Genomic DNA, 22,064 nt, shown 5'->3' on the forward strand with positions numbered 1-22,064 from the left:
CTAGACTCCCCACACACACACACACACACACACACACACCCCCTCTCGGGCTAGCCTCGTCTCAGATTCCCTGATATGTGCACGTGTGTGTGTGTGTGTGTGTGTGTGTGTGTGTGTGCACTGCTTTGGTATAGGGGTTTATATACAGGGCAGGACACGATCCATTGTCTGCCCTGATGAAGGTCTAAGCGACCCGAAACGTTGACCTATATTAAAGAGCATACATTCTTGTGTCTGCCAGTGTTGCGGGACGTCCCCCGACCCCTCATTTGTTTTTCCAAAGATATACCCTTTTAAATATGATGCTCTATTAATTCTGGGGGTCCTTTTTGACATGGAAAAAGGTTGAGCAGTACCGCTGAAACAGAAACATGGGTTTTTTTTCCCCAGAAAACTGGTTCATAATATTAATAAAATAACGTTACCTCTCCAGAGAGTTGGTCGGCCAGTCTTGCAACAACAGGTCCAGAAACTCGTAGCTTCGCCTGTAGGTTCACAGGGTTACGGTAACATAATGTAATATAATAACTGGGTTCACAGGGTTACAATAACATAACGTAATATAATAACTGGGTTCACACAGGGTTACAATAACATAACGTAATATAATAACTGGGTTCACACTGGGTTACAATAACATAACGTAATATAATAACTGGGTTCACAGGGTTACGATAACATAATGTAATATAATAACTGGGTTCACACTGGGTTACAATAACATAACGTAATATAATAACTGGGTTCACAGGGTTACAATAACATAATGTAATATAATAACTGGGTTCACAGGATTACAATAACATAATGTAATATAATAACTGGGTTCACAGGGTTACAATAACATAACGTAATATAATAACTGGGTTCACACAGGGTTACAATAACATAACGTAATATAATAACTGGGTTCACACAGGGTTACAATAACATAACGTAATATAATAACTGGGTTCACAGGGTTACAATAACAGCGACGTGATCATCATGATCCCTATACGAAAACTGAAACCTGATCACTCTAACATACTGTTCAGTTAAGCTCTCTGACGCGCGCACGCACGCACGCACACACACACACACACACACACACACACACACACACACACACACGCACACACTTCATTCATTTTTCAACAGACTAACGCTGTCTAATGATCCACCCTCTTCAAGTCATCATCACTTTGTGTCAAAGGTTTTCAGCCGTCTATACTGTAGCATATCATCATGTCGTGGACGATTGTTTTGGACGAGCCACGACATGCATACATTCATTGCCATGACAAGTCATATAGCCTGAAGACGGCGACAGACTGAACATGTAGGATGTTTTACCTTCTGACAGCCACAGACTTGGAGGTGCAGTTGCTGGTGATGATGGGAATAAGACGAGGGTAGTGGGTGTGCTGGGAGAGAGAGAGAGGAGAGAGAGAGAGAGAGAGAGAGAGGGGAGAGAGGTGTAAGCATGGACTGCAACGCTCTGCTTCAGTAATGGAAAAATAAAAGCATTAGTCCGACATGCGCTGCTCCCGTGTGGTTATGGTCAGGTTTGTCGTTTGTCGGACCAATGGCTAGTCCGAACCAAGCACTGCACCCGACTATAGGTCGCGCATAGCTCGCTCTACCCGACAGCCAGCGACCGTAAGCCGGGTTTCACCGGGCACAGAACGCGGGAGGAGAATGTGTCGTCACGTACTTTGAGGATGAGGCGAATGCAGGCGATGCCAGAGCTGGCCATGATCTTGGCACTGTTGGGGACCAGGTTGAGGAGGATGGGCATGACGGCCTCGGCTGCATGGTCGAACCTGCTGCCCAGGACTAACGACAGGTGTCTGCAACAGAGTGGACATTAGTGACATTAGTGACAGTAACGACAGGTGTCTGCAACAGAGTGGACATTAGTGACATTAGCGACAGTAACGACAGGTGTCTGCAACAGAGTGGACATTAGTGACATTAACGATAGTAATGACAGGTGTCTGCAACACAGTGGACATTAGTGACATTAGTGACAGTAACGACAGGTGTCTGCAACAGAGTGGACATTAGCGACAGTAACGACAGTAATGACAGGTGTCTGCAACAGAGTGGACATTAGTGACATTAGTGACAGTAATGACAGGTGTCTGCAACAGAGTGGACATTAGTGACATTAGCGACAGTAATGACAGGTGTCTGCAACAGAGTGGACATTAGTGACATTAGTGACAGTAATGACAGGTGTCTGCAACACAGTGGACATTAGTGACATTAGCGACAGTAACGACAGGTGTCTGCAACAGAGTGGACATTAGTGACATTAGTGACAGTAATGACAGGTGTCTGCAACAGAGTGGACATTAGTGACATTAGCGACAGTAATGACAGGTGTCTGCAACAGAGTGGACATTAGTGACAGTAATGACAGGTGTCTGCAACAGAGTGGACATTAGTGACATTAACGACAGGTGTCTGCAACAGAGTGGACATTAGTGACATTAGCGACAGTAATGACAGGTGTCTGCAACAGAGTGGACATTAGTGACATTAGCGACAGTAATGACAGGTGTCTGCAACAGAGTGGACATTAATGACATTAATGACAGTAACGACAGGTGTCTGAAACACAGTGGACATTAAGTGGACATTAATTACATTAACGACAGTAATGACAGGTGTCTGCAACAGAGTGGACATTAGCGACAGTAACGACAGGTGTCTGCAACAGAGTGGACATTAACATTAAGGACAGTAACGACAGGTGTCTGCAACAGAGTGGACATTAACATTAAGGACAGTAATGACAGGTGTCTGCAACAGAGTGTACATTAAGGACAGTAACGACAGGTGTCTGCAACACAGTGGACATTAATGACATTAGCGACAGTAATGACAGGTGTCTGCAACACAGTGGACATTAAGTGGACATTAATGACATTAACGACAGGTGTCTGCAACAGAGTGGACATTAACATTAACGACAGTAACGACAGGTGTCTGCAACAGAGTGGGCATTAGCGACAGTAACGACAGGTGTCTGCAACAGAGTGGACATTAAGGACAGTAACGACAGGTGTATGCAACACAGTGGACATTAATGACATTAGCGACAGTAATGACAGGTGTCTGCAACACAGTGGACATTAAGTGGACATTAATGACATTAACGACAGTAACGACAGGTGTCTGCAACAGAGTGGACATTAGTGACATTAGCGACAGTAACGACAGGTGTCTGCAACAGAGTGGACATTAAGTGGACATTAATGACATTAACGACAGTAACGACAGGTGTCTGCAACAGAGTGGACATTAGTGACATTAACGACAGTAACGACAGGTGTCTGCAACAGAGTGGACATTAATGACATTAACGACAGGTGTCTGTAACAGAGTGGACATTTGTGACATTAGCGACAGTAACGACAGGTGTCTGCAACAGAGTGGACATTAGTGACATTAACGACAGTAACGACAGGTGTCTGCAACAGAGTGGACATTAATGACAGTAACGACAGGTGTCTGCAACAGAGTGGACATTAGTGACATTAGCGACAGTAACGACAGGTGTCTGCAACAGAGTGGACATTAACGACAGTAACGACAGGTGTCTGCAACAGAGTGGACATTAGTGACATTAGCGACAGTAACGACAGGTGTCTGCAACAGAGTGGACATTAGTGACATTAACGACAGTAACGACAGGTGTCTGCAACAGAGTGGACATTAGTGACATTAACGACAGTAACGACAGGTGTCTGCAACAGAGTGGACATTAGTGACATTAACGACAGTAACGACAGGTGTCTGCAACAGAGTGGACATTAGTGACATTAACGACAGTAACGACAGGTGTCTGCAACAGAGTGGACATTAGTGACATTAACGACAGTAACGACAGGTGTCTGCAACAGAGTGGACATTAGTGACATTAACGACAGTAACGACAGGTGTCTGCAACAGAGTGGACATTAGTGACATTAACGACAGTAATGACAGGTGTCTGCAACAGAGTGGACATTGATGACATTAACGACAGGTGTCTGTAACAGAGTGGACAGTAACGACAGGTGTCTGCAACAGAGTGGACATTAGTGACATTAACGACAGTAACGACAGGTGTCTGCAACAGAGTGGACATTAATGACATTAACGACAGGTGTCTGTAACAGAGTGGACATTAACATTAACGACAGTAACGGCAGGTGTCTGCAACAGAGTGGACATTAATGACATTAACGACAGTAATGACAGGTGTCTGCAACAGAGTGGACATTAATGACATTAACGACAGGTGTCTGCAACAGAGTGGACATTAACATTAACGACAGGTGTCTGCAACAGAGTGGACATTAAGGACAGTAACGACAGGTGTCTGCAACACAGTGGACATTAATGACATTAACGACAGTAATGACAGGTGTCTGCAACACAGTGGACATTAATGACATTAATGGCCTGCCGGGCCGGGCGGGCGGGCGTACCCCAGAGTGATGCAGGCCTCCCGGACCACCGTCGACCGCAGGTCCTTGGCAGAGAGCTTGAAGGCGGCCTCCATGAGCCTCATCTGCTGGGGGAAGCAGTCGAACTCCACCGCCCCGGCCAGGACCAGGGAACGCACCTTCTTCAGCTGAAAGAGTGAAAAGAATGAAGACACACGTTAAAATCTGTGCATTATTTGTCAATGGGACAAACTACTAAATGGGTTTACACAGCAACGATATACAAGATGAAATAACTCACAGCAGCCACGCGAAGCTCCCAGTCCCTCTTGTCATCCGACAGCACGTCTCGAATCTTCGTCATGGCCTCCTCTACCTCCCTGTTGGAATAGATCTGGAGGGATGGAGAGAGAGAGAGAGAGAGAGTTAGGCTCTGTGCATTACTGTAGGCAGGCCGTGTTTTTAGAACGTGGCATAAACTCCGACCTAGACCATTGGTTCTCAAACTTTTTTTAATCATGTGATTGTATTCTGTGAAATTGCGCCGAAGCAGAAATGTGCACAATATGCAGGAAAGATGAGTTGCAAAATATGCCGGAAGTTATGAGATTTTATGCGGTGAAATATGCAGCTATAGTTGCGAAATATGCGGAAAGTTTGCGCGATTTTATGCGCCCTTTTTGAGAGAATTTGACCCCTGCATAATTTGACCCTGTTTGGCTGATTATGCGGTTGTATACCTGGTTTGTAACTAGTTTGCTAATAGTTGTATACCTGGTTTGTAACTAGTTTGCTAATAGTTGTATACCCGGTTTGTAACTAGTTTGCTAATAGTTGTATACCTGGTTTGTAACTAGTTTGCTAATAGTTGTAACCGGTTTGTAACTAGTTTGCTAATAGTTGTATACCTGGTTTGTAACTAGTTTGCTAATAGTTGTAACCGGTTTGTAACTAGTTTGCTAATAGATGTATACCTGGTTTGTAACTAGTTTGCTAATAGTTGTATACCTGGTTTGTAACTAGTTTGCTAATAGTTGTATAACTGGTTTGTAACTAGTTTGCTAATAGTTGTAACCGGTTTGTAACTAGTTTGCTAATAGTTGTAACCGGTTTGTAACTAGTTTGCTAATAGTTGTAACCGGTTTGTAACTAGTTTGCTAATAGTTGTAACCGGTTTGTAACTAGTTTGCTAATAGTTGTATACCTGGTTTGTAACTAGTTTGCTAATAGATGTAACCGGTTTGTAACTAGTTTGCTAATAGTTGTATACCTGGTTTGTAACTAGTTTGCTAATAGTTGTATACCTGGTTTGTAACTAGTTTGCTAATAGTTGTAACCGGTGTGTAACCAGTTTGGTTTCAAACATACATATCTGTAGTAGAGTACAGTTACCTGTGCGGGGGGAACGTCCTCAAAGGCACGGATGATGTCCTCTTCATCCACCGCCCCATGGGGATCTCTCCCTGAGGACACCACAGAGGAGGAAGCATTACCACCACACACCTAACCCTAGCCCACCATGCTGCTCCCATCTCTCCCTGCAGACAACATGCAGGAGGAACTATTAACACCACTGACACGCCTGCAGGAGGCAGACACTTATCCACCGCAGGGAACAACTTCCAACAAATCAAACTAATCAAATGATTCCCGAGCGCGGGGCGGACGTCTGCGGCTCATCCCGCTCCAAGAGATGGGTCAAAATGACCGGAGAACAGATTTCACTGCGGTAACGTGTGTGTGTGTGTGTGTGTGTGTGTGTGTGTGTGTGTGTGTGTGTGACAAAATCGTACGACTTTGACGATCTCTCATCTGCGTTGTGAATTATTATTAGCACAGTAAACAACATGACTGGGCGTTCAGACACAGCCAGGGATGGTCAGACACAGCCAGGGATGGTCAGACACAGCCAGGGATGGTCAGACACAGCTATAGGGGGATCAAATGAGACATCGATGGTCAGACACAGCTAGGGGGATCAAATGAGATGGTCAGACACAGCCATGGGGGGGATCATCACATACTGTACATGATGTGACATTGATGACAAGTGGCGCTCCTCTCCAAAAGATGAACAATTTCAGCTTGAAGCGTCGTGTCGTGCACTCCAGAAAAAAAAAAAACTAAACAAAAACACGCTGGACGCCTGCAAAGCCTCCGGTGAGCACTGGTTAGAGGCGCACGTATACTACTCCAGCATGGCTTCATGGAAGAGGAGCAAACGCCGCATTACTGTCATTCCAGTTTTTTTTTTCAACAATTTTTTTTCAAAACTAATTCTAGTAGTTTTTATTTTGTTGACAAAATTGTCGGTATGTTGCGACTTGGTTTTAGTCATCATAGCTTAGTTTTCATTTAGATATAGTTGACGAAATGGCAGACTGTCTGTCTTTAGAATGGACAAACTATAGAGTGGTGCCCGTCGGAGCCCCGTACTTGGAACGATGCAAGTTGGACATTGCACGGCCCCCACCCAGATATTATGTCCGTGTCCGTGTTCATGCCCATATAAGGGCATGTCTAACTTACGTCTTAAAAGGGCCACTTCACCCCTTTTTGCAACCAGATCTTATTTGAATGATGTTCGGAGGAGACAAGAAACACTTTCCTGGGGGTTTTGCGTGGGTAATTTGTGTTTTTAGATATTTCAGTATTTGGGCTCCATGATGTCATGGACACATGGGCTCACTTCCTTCCTGGACTACAATTCCCATAATGCTTTGGTGCATTGTGGATAGGGGGAGGGCTGTCTTACTGAGACAACATGTAGTCCAGGAAGTAAGTGTCCATGACATCATGGAGCCCATGGACACTTATTAAATACTAAAATACCTAAAAACAGATATTACCCACATTAAAAAAACCCCAGGAAAGTGTCTCTTGTCTCCCGAACATCATTAAAATAAGATCTTGGTTGCAAAAGCGGTGAAGTGGCCCTTTAAGTTTGAGTCGGTGAATCGATCAACCAACACGGTGGAGAAGCAGGTGACCTCTGACCTGCGGACTTGTTGGCGCTGGGGGTGGTGGAGGAGGAGGAGGAGGGGGGCCGTCGGAAGGAGCCCATGCCCGCGCTCTTCCTCGATCCCGCGGCGGCCTTGGAGGAAGACGAGGAGCGTCCGCCGTCCGCCGAGTCCTCATCGTCAAAGTTCTTATCTGGAGGAGGAGGAAGAGGAGGAGGAGGAGGGAGAGGAGGAAGAGGAGGAGGAAGAAGAGGAGGAAGACGTTAGGAGAGACACAGAGCTCTATAGTCACTCACTGGGGAGAGTGGAAATCTCATAACTCCAAAATGTTCATTTTTCAGGAAATGAAAAATATACATACATTTCTTTTTTTAACCCATTCAGGCCTGACGTCGAAAAAAAAAAAAAAAAAAAGTTTTCTAAATCATGACAATTTTCGGGAAAGATTTGAGGCACATTTTAATGATTTTTCAAGTGGCGCGCTATGAGCTTGTAGATCTGCCATTTTTTCAATAGCTAAATTATAACATGTTTAAAACACCAAAAGGGGTTCCCGCCCCAAAATGGGTTAAACAAAGCAATACAGCCTCATCAAAGTCGATGTTGTAACTTGTCAATTACTTCCATGAGAGGGGGAGAGGTGGTGGAGTTAGTTGCTTTAGCAGACATTTTAAGGGTCCAATGGAGTTAAGAGGTTTTGTCCAAAGCACTTTTTGCTACTTTCCATTTTCGAAACAACAGACGTAAAGGGTGTTCAATAGCACTGATTTATGAAACAACACACAGACGTAAAGGGTGTTCAATAGCACCGATTTATGAAACAACACACAGACGTAAAGGGTGTTCAATAGCACTGATTCATGAAACAACACACAGACGTAAAGGGTGTTCAATAGCACTGATTTATGGAACAACACACAGACGTAAAGGGTGTTCAATAGCACTGATTCATGAAACAACACACAGACGTAAAGGGTGTTCAATAGCACTGATTCATGAAACAACACACAGACGTAAAGGGTGTTCAACAGCACTGATTTATGGAACAACACACAGACGTAAAGGGTGTTCAATAGCACCGATTTATGAAACAACACACAGACGTAAAGGGTGTTCAATAGCACTGATTCATGAAACAACACACAGACGTAAAGGGTGTTCAATAGCACTGATTCATGAAACAACACACAGACGTAAAGGGTGTTCAACAGCACTGATTTATGGAACAACACACAGACGTAAAGGGTGTTCAATAGCACTGATTTATGAAACAACACACAGACGTAAAGGGTGTTCAATAGCACTGATTTATGAAACAACACACAGACGTAAAGGGTGTTCAATAGCACCGATTTATGGCACAAAAGAAAATCAAAAACCTCAAAATTGGAGTTATGAGGTTTTCCTCCCGACAGCAACGAATATACAAAGAATTCATTCATAAATGTTCTATATCAGCCATTGGTTTCTCACAATAATAATAATAATTAACCACTTACAGTAAATACTGTATTCATCATTGACACCCCGTACACCAAGGACTATCTTGCACCACCCCTTAAACTCCATAAACTAACTAACTAACTAACTAACGCCATTGTTTCGCTATTTTGAAAAACCTTTTAAAATAGTTCAAAAAGCCGTCCTACAGGCTCGCAACGTGTCGATGTGTAAAGAACGTGTCGGCTATAGTTGAAACTATTTTAAAATGTTATAATAATAATATATAATAAGGAGGACATATTATGCACGGTGGTTTCTGACCAGACGACAAAGTATGCTTCTGGCTTTGGAGGAGAACAGAGTTCATCTTTTTCACGAGTCCTTGTAGTCGGGCCGATTTAAAACATATATAATATTTCCAACTTTCCATGTCAGCGGTGCTCAACCTCTTTCACGTCAAAGGGAACCCCCGGAATTATCTGTATTTGGCTGTGGACACCAAGCTGATAAAAAACATGTTGTTCCATGATGCAGGGACCCCCCCACAGAAGCAGGATTAAAAATAAATAAATAGCAGATCTACAAGCTCCGAGTGCCGCGCTATATAAGCTTGTAGATCTGCTATTTTTTTCAATAGCTATATAAAGTATAACATAATGCACCAGAAAACACCAAACGGGGGTTCGCCGACTCCGGAATGGGTTATATAAGACCGACCCCGCGGCCAAAGACGCTTGGCATTTCGGCATCGAACAAAGACTTTTTGGACAAAGAGCACAGAGAGAGGCATTATGGGGCGAGCGATGTCAACGATGTGTGAAGAAGGCAGGACTCCTACTCCATGACATCGTTGTGAAGACCACATGCTTCCTTCGCAGCGGCTGCGTGTGTTACACTGATTAATGGCATGATGCTGTGTCAGGGATATATCGGTTCAGAGGCAGAGGTGGTCCTGACCCCCAACGCCGCATTACTGTCATTCCAGGTTTTTTTTTTTTTCTATACACTTTTTTTTTTTTCTCCAAACGTTTGGGAAGCATTCCCGGTTTGACAAAATGATCTCTCATCCCAGTTGAGTCAGAGGAGCGACTTGCTAAACAGCAAGAATATATACGTTTTAAATCCAAAAGAGTGCCAACGATATAGGAGCATGTGTAATGGATAATCAGCGCCTCCAATAGAGCACCGAAGTCCTGACGTAACTCGCTCATCCCTTCGATTCCCCTGGTTCGCGGAAGTAATTTATCTATGGAGAATAACATGGGGTGATCTTAATATCGTCTACTATAAGCGTTGTGGTCCAAAAATAAACAAGCTGTCTCTGCGTTATTGTCAGGGAGGTGTCTCTGTATCGTTTGCAACAGTCAGTCACTCATATATGATACAGTCTGCTTCTAGCGAAAAAGTAACTAATTCAGTAGCAGTAACATTAGCGTTTTCTCTCAGTCAGTTGATTCTTCATATCCATATGAGTGAAGCGGCCGGGATGACATGTTTTTCAAACACAGTTCAAACACAGTTCTTATATGAAGCAGTCTAAAAATCCTCCTATGACGATTTCAATGCAACTAAAAAAATACATGAACCTGGGGACTGACACCCTCTACTGAAAGTGACGTCAGACTTCGGTGCTCTATAATACGTGTGTAATAAGACTGTTGTCTAAAACAGTGGTTCCCAAAGTGGGCCCCGGCCGGGGACCCCCAGGGGTCCTTGAGGGAGTGTTATAGGAACTAAATGGACCCTTATGGGTCTGTAACTCAGAGAGTGTATACAAATGGAACCAAGTGCACCCTAACGCGTCCGTGTGGTTCCATTTGTACACTCTCAGAGTTAAATTAACATTGATTTTACACTAGATAAATTGGGGGTCCATAGACTAATGCATGTCCAACTGTGGGTGCTGTAAATACAAATTCTATTTTATTGTATGTCACTTTAGGGGTCCTTGACATGAAAATGTTTGGGAACCACTGCCCTAGACAGACAGACAGCTGACCCAGAGGAACCACTGCCCTAGACAGACAGACAGCTGACCCAGAGGAACCACTGCCCTAGAACGACAGACAGCTGACCCAGAGGAACCACTGCCCTAGACAGACAGACAGCTGACCCAGAGGAACCACTGCCCTAGACAGACAGACAGCTGACCCAGAAGATCCACTGCCCTAGACAGACAGACAGCTGACCCAGAGGAACCACTGCCCTAGACAGACAGACAGCTGACCCAGAAGATCCACTGCCCTAGACAGACAGACAGCTGACCCAGAAGATCCACTGCCCTAGACAGACAGACAGCTGACCCAGAGGAACCACTGCCCTAGACAGACAGACAGCTGACCCAGAAGATCCACTGCCCTAGACAGACAGACAGCTAACCCAGAGGAACCACTGCCCTAGACAGACAGACAGCTAACCCAGAGGATCCACTGCCCTAGACAGACAGACAGTTAACCCAGAGGAACCACTGCCCTATAGAACGACAGACAGCTGACCCAGAGGAAGCCATTCCCATCCTGGACAATCCAGACCACGTGGGTGGATCTCCCTCGAGCCCTGCAATCTGCCAGGCAGGCAACCCATCTCCATTAATTATTTGAAGATGGATGCGCACGCACACGCCCCTGCACGCACGCACGCACATGTACACACACACACGCACACAGACACACACCAGAGGCTTTTCCAGGAATTACATTTTGGGCAGACAAGATGTGTTGTCCTTGACGGACGATAACGCACACAATTAGAAGCACTAAAGGTTTTCAAAGAGATATACCTGCCAGGCGGGTATAGGATAGAAAGGCTGAAAGGCACGCATTTGCATTCCAATGGGTGATTGACGCGCAACGGCCAAATCCGCTGTCCACTAATAGTCTGGTGTTTGTCCTCCTTTGTTTTTGAGGACAAACACCTGAGAACTATTTTGTCCTCCGTTAGTTTTATGTCGTCCCCGCCCCCCGTCCCCCCACCACCCGCTCTCTTGGTTTAGGCACAATAAGCCATTGGCTTCAAATGGATACATGTAATGTTTATTTTATGACCAAAAAAAACTGAACTGAACTGAACTTTTTGAGGGTATATACAGGTTTAATGTTTGTGTTTATAATGTTTGTTTAAAAAAACGCCATTGACAATGAAGGGAAGATTTAATTAAATGACCACTTCACCACTTTTCAATTACCTATAGCTTCATATAATAGGTCCTCACTGATAATCATGAAATCATCATAAAATGGCACATTGTGGGCAGTTCAGAAACCCGTCCACAGGTGACATCATCCACGGGGAATCCAAGCTAATAGAAACGGCAGGCTTTTTCTATTCCTGAAAAGTTGCAATGCGAAAATGGAAGCCATATCGTTCTCACGATAACAACAATCTAAACGTATAGGGGGGGGGAAATGGTGCCACATTATCACGATTATTATAGTGAGGACCTATTATATGAAGATAGGTTGAAAAGAGAATTTAATGTTCGTTTTGACACAACATGTTTGTTTTACATCATCATTACGTCATCCTCCATGTTGTGAGACATGATAAGAGCGCCCCTCACTTCACACGGGTGTGATTCTTTTCTCAACTTATATGGATTTAAGGCCAGGCAGAAATGGATTTGGACCTGGCCTGTCCTCACCTTATTGGACGGACACACACACACACACACACACACACACACAGTATATCGTGCCATATATAAACACAAGACTGCTTGGTACACACCAGCACACAAGTTTAGGTACACACAGTCTCTCTCTCTCTCTCTCTCTCTCTAGTGTAGTGTACGTAAGCACGGCAGCGTGCCAGCCAGGCTATCAGTCTTCAGCCATCAGCAGGCAGCCGCCCCTCCCCCCCAACGTGTGCTATCAAAGCACAGAGTGACACTCCCCGCTCAATATCAATGCAAGGTGACTCCGCTCCGGGCTCTCTCTCTGTGTGTGTGTGTGTGTGTGTGTGTGTGTGTGTGTGTGTGTGTGTGTGTGTGTGTGTGTGTGTGTGTGTGTGTGTGTGTGTGTGTGTGTCGACAGCCCCAATGTGACACCGTGACCTTTGCTAGAAAGCCAATAAAGAGCATGCACGCTTTCATCAGACCAGTGGTGGTAAAACAAATCACACACGTGTGAACTGAGTGGTGCAATTCCCCCCCCCCCCCTCTCTCTCTCTCTCTCTCTCTCTCTCTCATTAGAGACACAGCACTACCCCTCTCTCTGTTTCTGGCGCCCCCTACTGCTATTAATAAGTCACATACTCGTGCTCATTCAGGTACACAAACAGGTACACAAACAGGTACATACACAGACATTGCTGGTTGTAGGAGTGGTTGCACCACTCAAAAAAGTACGTACGTAAAAAGTATCAAAGCTGCAATGTAGAAAATACCGGACTTCTGAATGTACTTATGAGTAAAAGTACAAAAGTATTGGTATCAAAATGTACCAAAAGTATAGAAAGTACACATTATGCAGAATGTAAAAAATAGCCGATCTATACTGCCACGGTCTAGTAAATATATAGTAATAAAGAAATCGACATAAAATGTTGTACTGTATACGTATTGAGTCCCATGTTCGAATGCCCTAACCCATGGGTGTCAAACTCAAGGCCCGCGGGCCAAATGTGGCCCGCCATGTCATTTAATGTGGCCCGCCTGCCAAAAAAAAGAGAATATAAGTATAAATCAAGTTGAGCAAAGCCACTCTTCTCTGCCCCTCTCTCTAACAGACACAGTTAACGATTGCTTGTTAAGTGCCTGCCAGACAGACAATCAGATGAAATGAAGGCAGGTGTAGAGTAGAGTGTAGACTAGTGAACTGAACATGTTCTCTTTATATCAAGTACTTCATACCAGCCCCTTATGAAACTACTTCTCCCCAAATCCAAATGGATTTAATTTTCCATCCTGAATGGCAGTAACTAGCATACAATGAGAACTGAGAAGATCTCCACAAAGGTTTACTCATCAAAACTGATTATATAACTGTAACCATCAAAGCATGCACTCAACATAATGGTTATGTGACCATGGCATGTGCATAATATAAAATCTTATACGTTTTATCTGATATTGATTAATATGGGGGGTGGGTTCAATTAATCGATTATTAATCGGCAGAGCTGTCGACTATTCAATTTGGCTGATGTTCAAACTAACCTGTGTGTGTGTGTGTGTGTGTGTGTGTGTGTGTGTGTGTGTGTGTGTGTGTGTGTGTGTGTGTGTGTGTGTGTGTGAGAATGTGTGAAGACCCATCTTCTCTTTCTGTCATAGTGACATTGTCCTGCATCAGATCATGATTTTTGAGTGGTGCAACCACTCCCTTACGGAGGTGTGTGTGGCTGGCTGGGTCTGAGCACTATGTGTGTGGCTTGCTGGCTGGCTGGGTCTGAGCACTATGTGTGTGGCTTGCTGGCTGGCTGGGTCTGAGCACTATGTGTGTGGCTGGCTGGCTCTGAGCACTATGTATGTGGCTTGCTGGCTGGCTGGGTCTGAGCACTGTGTGTGGCTTGCTGGCTGGCTGGGTCTGAGCACTATGTGTGTGGCTTGCTGGCTGGCTGGCTGGGTCTGAGCATAGATAGATAGATAGATAGATAGATAGATAGATATTATAGCAGTGCCTGACTGAAGGGCCTCCCACACCGTCTGCGAACGCCGCGCGTCAAAACAGCCGCCTCCATCATTTTCAATGAACCTATCGCACACCGGCGGCGTCCGACGTGCGCTGACGCGCCGCGTCGGACGGAGCCGGTGTGTGTTGGGCTTGAGACATCGAGCGTGCGTCCGCAACTGGTTGTGGCCCCCATCAAGTGACCTTTTGACCAATGCGGCCCTCGCCCCAAATGAGTTTGACACCCCTGCCCTAACCTAAAGATTTGAGTTAAAAACGTTCGCTCTGAAAGAAGATATTCAAACATCTGGGCCACATAGTTCACTATTCTTCAAAAATAGCAGACCTACAAGCTCATAGCGCGGCACCTAAGCTCGTAGTGCGGCTACTAGCTTGTAGATCTGCTATTTTAAGTAAACATAATGCTTAAAACACCAAAAGAGGTTCCCGCCCAGAATGGGTTAAACGCATGCATGTGTTGAATACAATAGCCTAGATTAAATAGGTAGATTAAAAAGGACCACTTCACCACTTTTCAACATGTCTTCGTATAATCGGTCTTCACTAATGTCCATGATAAAAATAGCACTTATCTTTCCTACTCCAGTCTGAGTCTCATATAGGAGGGCCAGTGGGCAGTTCAGAAACCCGTCCACCAGTGACATCATCGATGGGGAATCCAAGCTAACAGAAACTGCAGGCATTCTATATATTCCTGAAAAGCTGCAATGTGAAAACGGAAGCTGCAGATATCGTTCTCACGATAATAAAATAAAAAAAATCGGACCAACGATGATGTCACTGGTGGGACGGTTTCTGAACTAGCCCACAGCCCGTTCGCTGAATGCAGGTTACAACACTTTTTGTTGTTGTTTTTCTTCTTTGTAATTGTTTGTTTGGTCCAAAATATTGCGTTTATTGTCACGATTTGTCACGACTGGAGTTGGCTTTGTCCGCGGGCGTATAACCGTCTTTAAATAAATACTTTTTGAAATGTCTATATGGGAAAAATGCACTGGGATTAATTTCCTGGGCCCCGTCAGGGGGGCGGGACTGCGACGCTCTATAGCGTTCGGCAACAACATCCTGTGAATTCCTGTGAATGTCAACCTTTTGGAATATCATTCACCATGTTAACCCATTCTGAACGGGAACCCATTTTGGTATTAGCATCATGTCATGCTTTAGCTATTGAAAAATAGCAGATCTACAAGCTCATAGCGCGCCACCGAGTGGCGCGCTACGAGCTTGTAGGTCTGCTATTTTTGAAAAATCGAAGAACGACTGACATTTTTTAGAATCTGATCTCAGGTCAGAATGGATTAATCAGACCAGTGTGTGTCCAGTGGAAACCTCGAATGAATCTGATCTCAGGTCAGAATGGGTTAATGTGTTTGTGCAATGAAAACCTGCTTGTCGAGCATCCAACGTCACATGCTTCGGACACAACCGTTTAACGCTAACGCAGGCCGACAGGCAGAGCACAACACAGCAGGACAGTGGTAGCCTCGAGTGACAGGGGGTTGTTTTTTTCTTTAAAGATTTATTTTGGGCATTTCATGCTTTAACCCATTTTGAACCGAGATGAGATTCTAAAAAAAAAAAAGTCTTCTACATCCTGGCAGTTTTCTGAAAAAGCTACGTTTCTATGTCAGTCGTTCTTCGATTTTTCCAAAAAATAGCAGACCTACAAGCTCGTAGATCTGTTATTTCTCAATAGCTAAAGCATAGCATACAACCAAAAGGGGTTCCCGCCCCAAAATGGGGAACATCCAGACCCACAGGAATGCGCCCATGGTGCTGGCCCGGTTCCGGTAACCTATGACTTTTGACCTTTAACCCTAATAAAAGTAAGTAAAATAATTGTAATATATATGTTTTTTTGTGATCATTAGAATGTCTAGAACATGTTTTATTCATTATTGTGAAAGATATCCCCCAAATGTAAATTATTAATTCATTATATTATTATATAATTATTATAAATGTTTCATCAAATTTATTTATTTATTTTAATTTTAACATATATTTTTTTGTCTTAGTCCTAGTAGTACAAAGTAGTAGTAAGGTTGAAATCAATTTTTTGCAAGTAGAAATTAATGCGGGTCTTAGAGGGTTAAGCTAGTTGGTATAAGCATCATGCCCTTAAATCACAACTGAGACCAAATCGATACGGTGCAGCTGACATTGACACTTGGCCAACCGCCAAGTCTATCAGTGTGAGAAAACAATGCCTTAAAACGTAGAGGCATGTCTCCATAGGAAACATACTTAAAGGACCACTTCACCACTTTAAAACGTAGAGGCAGTCTCCATATAGGAAACATATACTTAAAAAACAATGCCTTCAAACGTAGAGGCAGTCTCCAGGAAACATACTTAAAGGACCACTTCACCACTTTAAAACGTAGAGGCAGTCTCCAGGAAACATACTTAAAGGACCACTTCACCACTTTAAAACGTAGAGGCAGTCTCCAGGAAACATACTTAAAGGACCACTTCACCACTTTAAAACGTAGAGGCAGTCTCCATAGGAAACATACTTAAAACAATGCCTTAAAACGTAGAGGCAGTCTCCAGGAAACATACTTAAAGGACCACTTCACCACTTTAAAACGTAGAGGCAGTCTCCAGGAAACATACTTAAAGGACCACTTCACCACTTTAAAACGTAGAGGCAGTCTCCATAGGAAACATACTTAAAGGACCACTTCACCACTTTAAAACGTAGAGGCATGTCTCCAGGAAACATACTTAAAGGACCACTTCACCACTTTAAAACGTAGAGGCAGTCTCCAGGAAACATACTTAAAGGACCACTTCACCACTTTAAAACGTAGAGGCAGTCTCCATAGGAAACATACTTAAAGGACCACTTCACCACTTTAAAACGTAGAGGCAGTCTCCAGGAAACATACTTAAAGGACCACTTCACCACTTTAAAACGTAGAGGCAGTCTCCAGGAAACATACTTAAAGGACCACTTCACCACTTTAAAACGTAGAGGCAGTCTCCATAGGAAACATACTTAAAGGACCACTTCACCACTTTAAAACGTAGAGGCAGTCTCCAGGAAACATACTTAAAGGACCACTTCACCACTTTAAAACGTAGAGGCAGTCTCCAGGAAACATACTTAAAGGACCACTTCACCACTTTAAAACGTAGAGGCAGTCTCCATATAGGAAACATACTTAAAACAATGCCTTAAAATGTAGAGGCAGTCTCCATAGGAAACATACTTAAAAAACAATGCCTTAAGAGGCAGTCTCCAGGAAACATACTTAAAGGACCACTTCACCACTTTAAAACGTAGTGGCAGTCTCCATATAGGAAACATACTTAAAACAATGCCTTAAAATGTAGAGGCAGTCTCCATAGGAAACATACTTAAAGGACCACTTCACCACTTTAAAACGTAGAGGCAGTCTCCATAGGAAACATACTTAAAGGACCACTTCACCACTTTAAAACGTAGAGGCAGTCTCCAGGAAACATACTTAAAGGACCACTTCACCACTTTAAAACGTAGTGGCAGTCTCCATATAGGAAACATACTTAAAACAATGCCTTAAAATGTAGAGGCAGTCTCCATAGGAAACATACTTAAAGGACCACTTCACCACTTTAAAACGTAGAGGCAGTCTCCATAGGAAACATACTTAAAGGACCACTTCACCACTTTAAAACGTAGAGGCAGTCTCCAGGAAACATACTTAAAGGACCACTTCACCACTTTAAAACGTAGAGGCAGTCTCCAGGAAACATACTTAAAGGACCACTTCACCACTTTAAAACGTAGAGGCAGTCTCCAGGAAACATACTTAAAGGACCACTTCACCACTTTAAAACGTAGAGGCATGTCTCCAGGAAACATACTTAAAGGATCACTTCACCACTTTAAAACGTAGAGGCAGTCTCCATAGGAAACATACTTAAAGGACCACTTCACCACTTTCAAACGTAGAGGCAGTCTCCAGGAAACATACTTAAAGGACCACTTCACCACTTTAAAACGTAGAGGCAGTCTCCATAGGAAACATACTTAAAGGACCACTTCACCACTTTCAAACGTAGAGGCAGTCTCCAGGAAACATACTTAAAGGACCACTTCACCACTTTAAAACGTAGAGGCAGTCTCCATAGGAAACATACTTAAAGGACCACTTCACCACTTTCAAACGTAGAGGCAGTCTCCAGGAAACATACTTAAAGGACCACTTCACCACTTTCAAACGTAGAGGCAGTCTCCATAGGAAACATACTTAAAAAACAATGCCTTAAAACGTAGAGGCAGTCTCCAGGAAACATACTTAAAGGACCACTTCACCACTTTAAAACGTAGAGGCAGTCTCCAGGAAACATACTTAAAGGACCACTTCACCACTTTAAAACGTAGAGGCAGTCTCCAGGAAACATACTTAAAGGACCACTTCACCACTTTAAAACGTAGAGGCAGTCTCCAGGAAACATACTTAAAGGACCACTTCACCACTTTCAAACGTAGAGGCAGTCTCCAGGAAACATACTTAAAGGACCACTTCACCACTTTAAAACGTAGAGGCAGTCTCCAGGAAACATACTTAAAGGACCACTTCACCACTTTAAAACGTAGAGGCAGTCTCCAGGAAACATACTTAAAGGACCACTTCACCACTTTAAAACGTAGAGGCAGTCTCCATAGGAAACATACTTAAAGGACCACTTCACCACTTTAAAACGTAGAGGCAGTCTCCATAGGAAACATACTTAAAGGACCACTTCACCACTTTAAAACGTAGAGGCAGTCTCCAGGAAACATACTTAAAGGACCACTTCACCACTTTAAAACGTAGAGGCAGTCTCCAGGAAACATACTTAAAGGACCACTTCACCACTTTAAAACGTAGAGGCAGTCTCCATAGGAAACATACTTAAAGGACCACTTCACCACTTTAAAACGTAGAGGCATGTCTCCAGGAAACATACTTAAAGGACCACTTCACCACTTTCAAACGTAGAGGCAGTCTCCAGGAAACATACTTAAAGGACCACTTCACCACTTTAAAACGTAGAGGCAGTCTCCAGGAAACATACTTAAAGGACCACTTCACCACTTTAAAACGTAGAGGCAGTCTCCATAGGAAACATACTTAAAGGACCACTTCACCACTTTAAAACGTAGAGGCAGTCTCCAGGAAACATACTTAAAGGACCACTTCACCACTTTAAAACGTAGAGGCAGTCTCCATAGGAAACATACTTAAAGGACCACTTCACCACTTTAAAACGTAGAGGCAGTCTCCAGGAAACATACTTAAAGGACCACTTCACCACTTTAAAACGTAGAGGCAGTCTCCATAGGAAACATACTTAAAGGACCACTTCACCACTTTAAAACGTAGAGGCAGTCTCCATAGGAAACATACTTAAAGGACCACTTCACCACTTTAAAACGTAGAGGCAGTCTCCAGGAAACATACTTAAAGGACCACTTCACCACTTTCAAACGTAGAGGCAGTCTCCAGGAAACATACTTAAAGGACCACTTCACCACTTTAAAACGTAGAGGCAGTCTCCAGGAAACATACTTAAAGGACCACTTCACCACTTTAAAACGTAGAGGCAGTCTCCAGGAAACATACTTAAAGGACCACTTCACCACTTTAAAACGTAGAGGCAGTCTCCAGGAAACATACTTAAAGGACCACTTCACCACTTTAAAACGTAGAGGCAGTCTCCATAGGAAACATACTTAAAGGACCACTTCACCACTTTAAAACGTAGAGGCAGTCTCCAGGAAACATACTTAAAGGACCACTTCACCACTTTAAAACGTAGAGGCAGTCTCCAGGAAACATACTTAAAGGACAACTTCACCACTTTAAAACGTAGAGGCAGTCTCCAGGAAACATACTTAAAGGACCACTTCACCACTTTAAACGTAGAGGCATGTCTCCATAGGAAACATGCTTAAAGGACCACTTCACCACTTTAAAACGTAGAGGCAGTCTCCAGGAAACATGCTTAAAGGACCACTTCACCACTTTAAAACGTAGAGGCAGTCTCCAGGAAACATACTTAAAGGACAACTTCACCACTTTAAAACGTAGAGGCAGTCTCCAGGAAACATACTTAAAGGACTACTTCATCACTTTAAAACGTAGAGGCAGTCTCCATAGGAAACATACTTAAAAAAACAATGCCTTAAAACGTAGAGGCAGTCTCCAGGAAACATACTTAAAGGACCACTTCACCACTTTAAAACGTAGAGGCAGTCTCCAGGAAACATACTTAACGTGAACACAAAACATAACTTGATCTTTCAGAGAGAGAGAGAGAGAGAGAGAGAGAGAGAGAGAGAGAGCGAGAGAGAGAGAGAGAGAGAAGAATGTTTACAACTTGGAGTACTTATAAATGGATCAGAATCCAGAGTCCGGTCAATAATTATAAGCAGTGTCAGTAATAGCAGTACTGGACACAGGTCTGCAGGTGTGTGGTTAGGAGGGTGCTTACACGGGCTTACATTTCATTATCACAAACACCATGTATTGATTTTTGGAAATTATGAATCGATTTTGAGTCGTTCATAGCGGGTCCATTTGGTTCCGTTGTGGGTCCGTATAGCCTGTTGCATAATATCAAACTGGAGGGTCCTTGAAATGAAAACAGTTGAAAATCTTCTCTTATGGGGGTCCCTGGAGGCATATCTCTTCAAATGGGGGTCCACGCCACGGGGCTAATAATTAGTGTCAATTTGGGGGGTCCTTGACATGAAAACCACTGGGTCCTCTGACATGCAAGGCGGGTCGCTGCATGCGACCCGGTTCCATGGTGACAGCCAGGTCCAAGGGACTGTGACGGGGGTCAGGAGGTCATCTCCATCGCGCTGCGTTTAGGTTCACACTTCAGGACAACCAATGACACGTCTCTGTCACTCTGTCTGTTGAAGACTCGCAAAGCACACTGCCTGTGGCAGCGCACTCCCCCCCCCCCCCCCCCCCCCACACACACACACACACACCCCGTTGCCTCCGCCTCCCAGTTCTTCTGCGTGTGTGTATAGTGTCAACACACGCAGAGATGACAGATCAGAGAGACACACACACACACACACACACACACACACACACACACACACACTTACTATATTACTCTGGTCTGACCCACCCTGCTCTCTGTTAGCATCCAGGCGCACATCCACACGTCTTACTTTAACACATTAATAAGAACAGAGGCCGATTGTTAATGTCTTCTAAAATGCCAACAGTCTTTCTGAAAACCTTGTTTCTGCTCAACCTGTTTGGCCATCGATCGACCCCATCTCATTTTGTTTTCCAGGGACCCCCCCAGAAGCAAAGATTTGAGTTAAACAATGTTCTCTTTAGAAAACTATATTCTCCAAATTATTCACACGACAACACATCGACATTTTACAATAATTAAAGGAATGTTACTGGACGTGCGTGTACATGTTTCCGACATGACAGCAATGATATATAATATACTCTATACGGCACAGCAAAAGCAGGTCACTGAGATATTATGCTGCATGTAAGGCTTCACATTTACATACTGAACACCTTCCATTCTTTATCGCTTATTATTGTACAGTACATATACAAAACCAGGGCTGTAGCTGTCTGCATGCGGCT

The 22,064-nt window shown here is 43.8% G+C and overlaps 1 protein-coding gene across 3 annotated transcripts in view; it reads right to left on the reverse strand.

Moving 5' to 3' along the window:
• The window catches only part of LOC308311921 (CLIP-associating protein 1-A-like), a 106,892-nt gene that overhangs the window by 52,956 nt on the left and 31,872 nt on the right, over window positions 1–22,064 (reverse strand). For all 3 annotated transcript variants that reach the window (XM_080758721.1, XM_080758720.1, XM_080758719.1), the window contains exons 5-11: window positions 7,419–7,574; window positions 5,814–5,884; window positions 4,723–4,815; window positions 4,464–4,609; window positions 1,697–1,832; window positions 1,336–1,406; window positions 426–485 (exon numbers count right to left, since the gene is read on the reverse strand). In XM_080758721.1, the coding sequence (XP_080614847.1) occupies window positions 426–485; window positions 1,336–1,406; window positions 1,697–1,832; window positions 4,464–4,609; window positions 4,723–4,815; window positions 5,814–5,884; window positions 7,419–7,574 (733 nt within the window). The remainder of the gene's footprint in view (window positions 1–425; window positions 486–1,335; window positions 1,407–1,696; window positions 1,833–4,463; window positions 4,610–4,722; window positions 4,816–5,813; window positions 5,885–7,418; window positions 7,575–22,064) is intronic.

This window comes from Protomyctophum bolini (assembly GCF_963924005.1).
Source record: "Protomyctophum bolini genome assembly, chromosome: 24".
NCBI lineage: Eukaryota > Metazoa > Chordata > Actinopteri > Myctophiformes > Myctophidae > Protomyctophum > Protomyctophum bolini.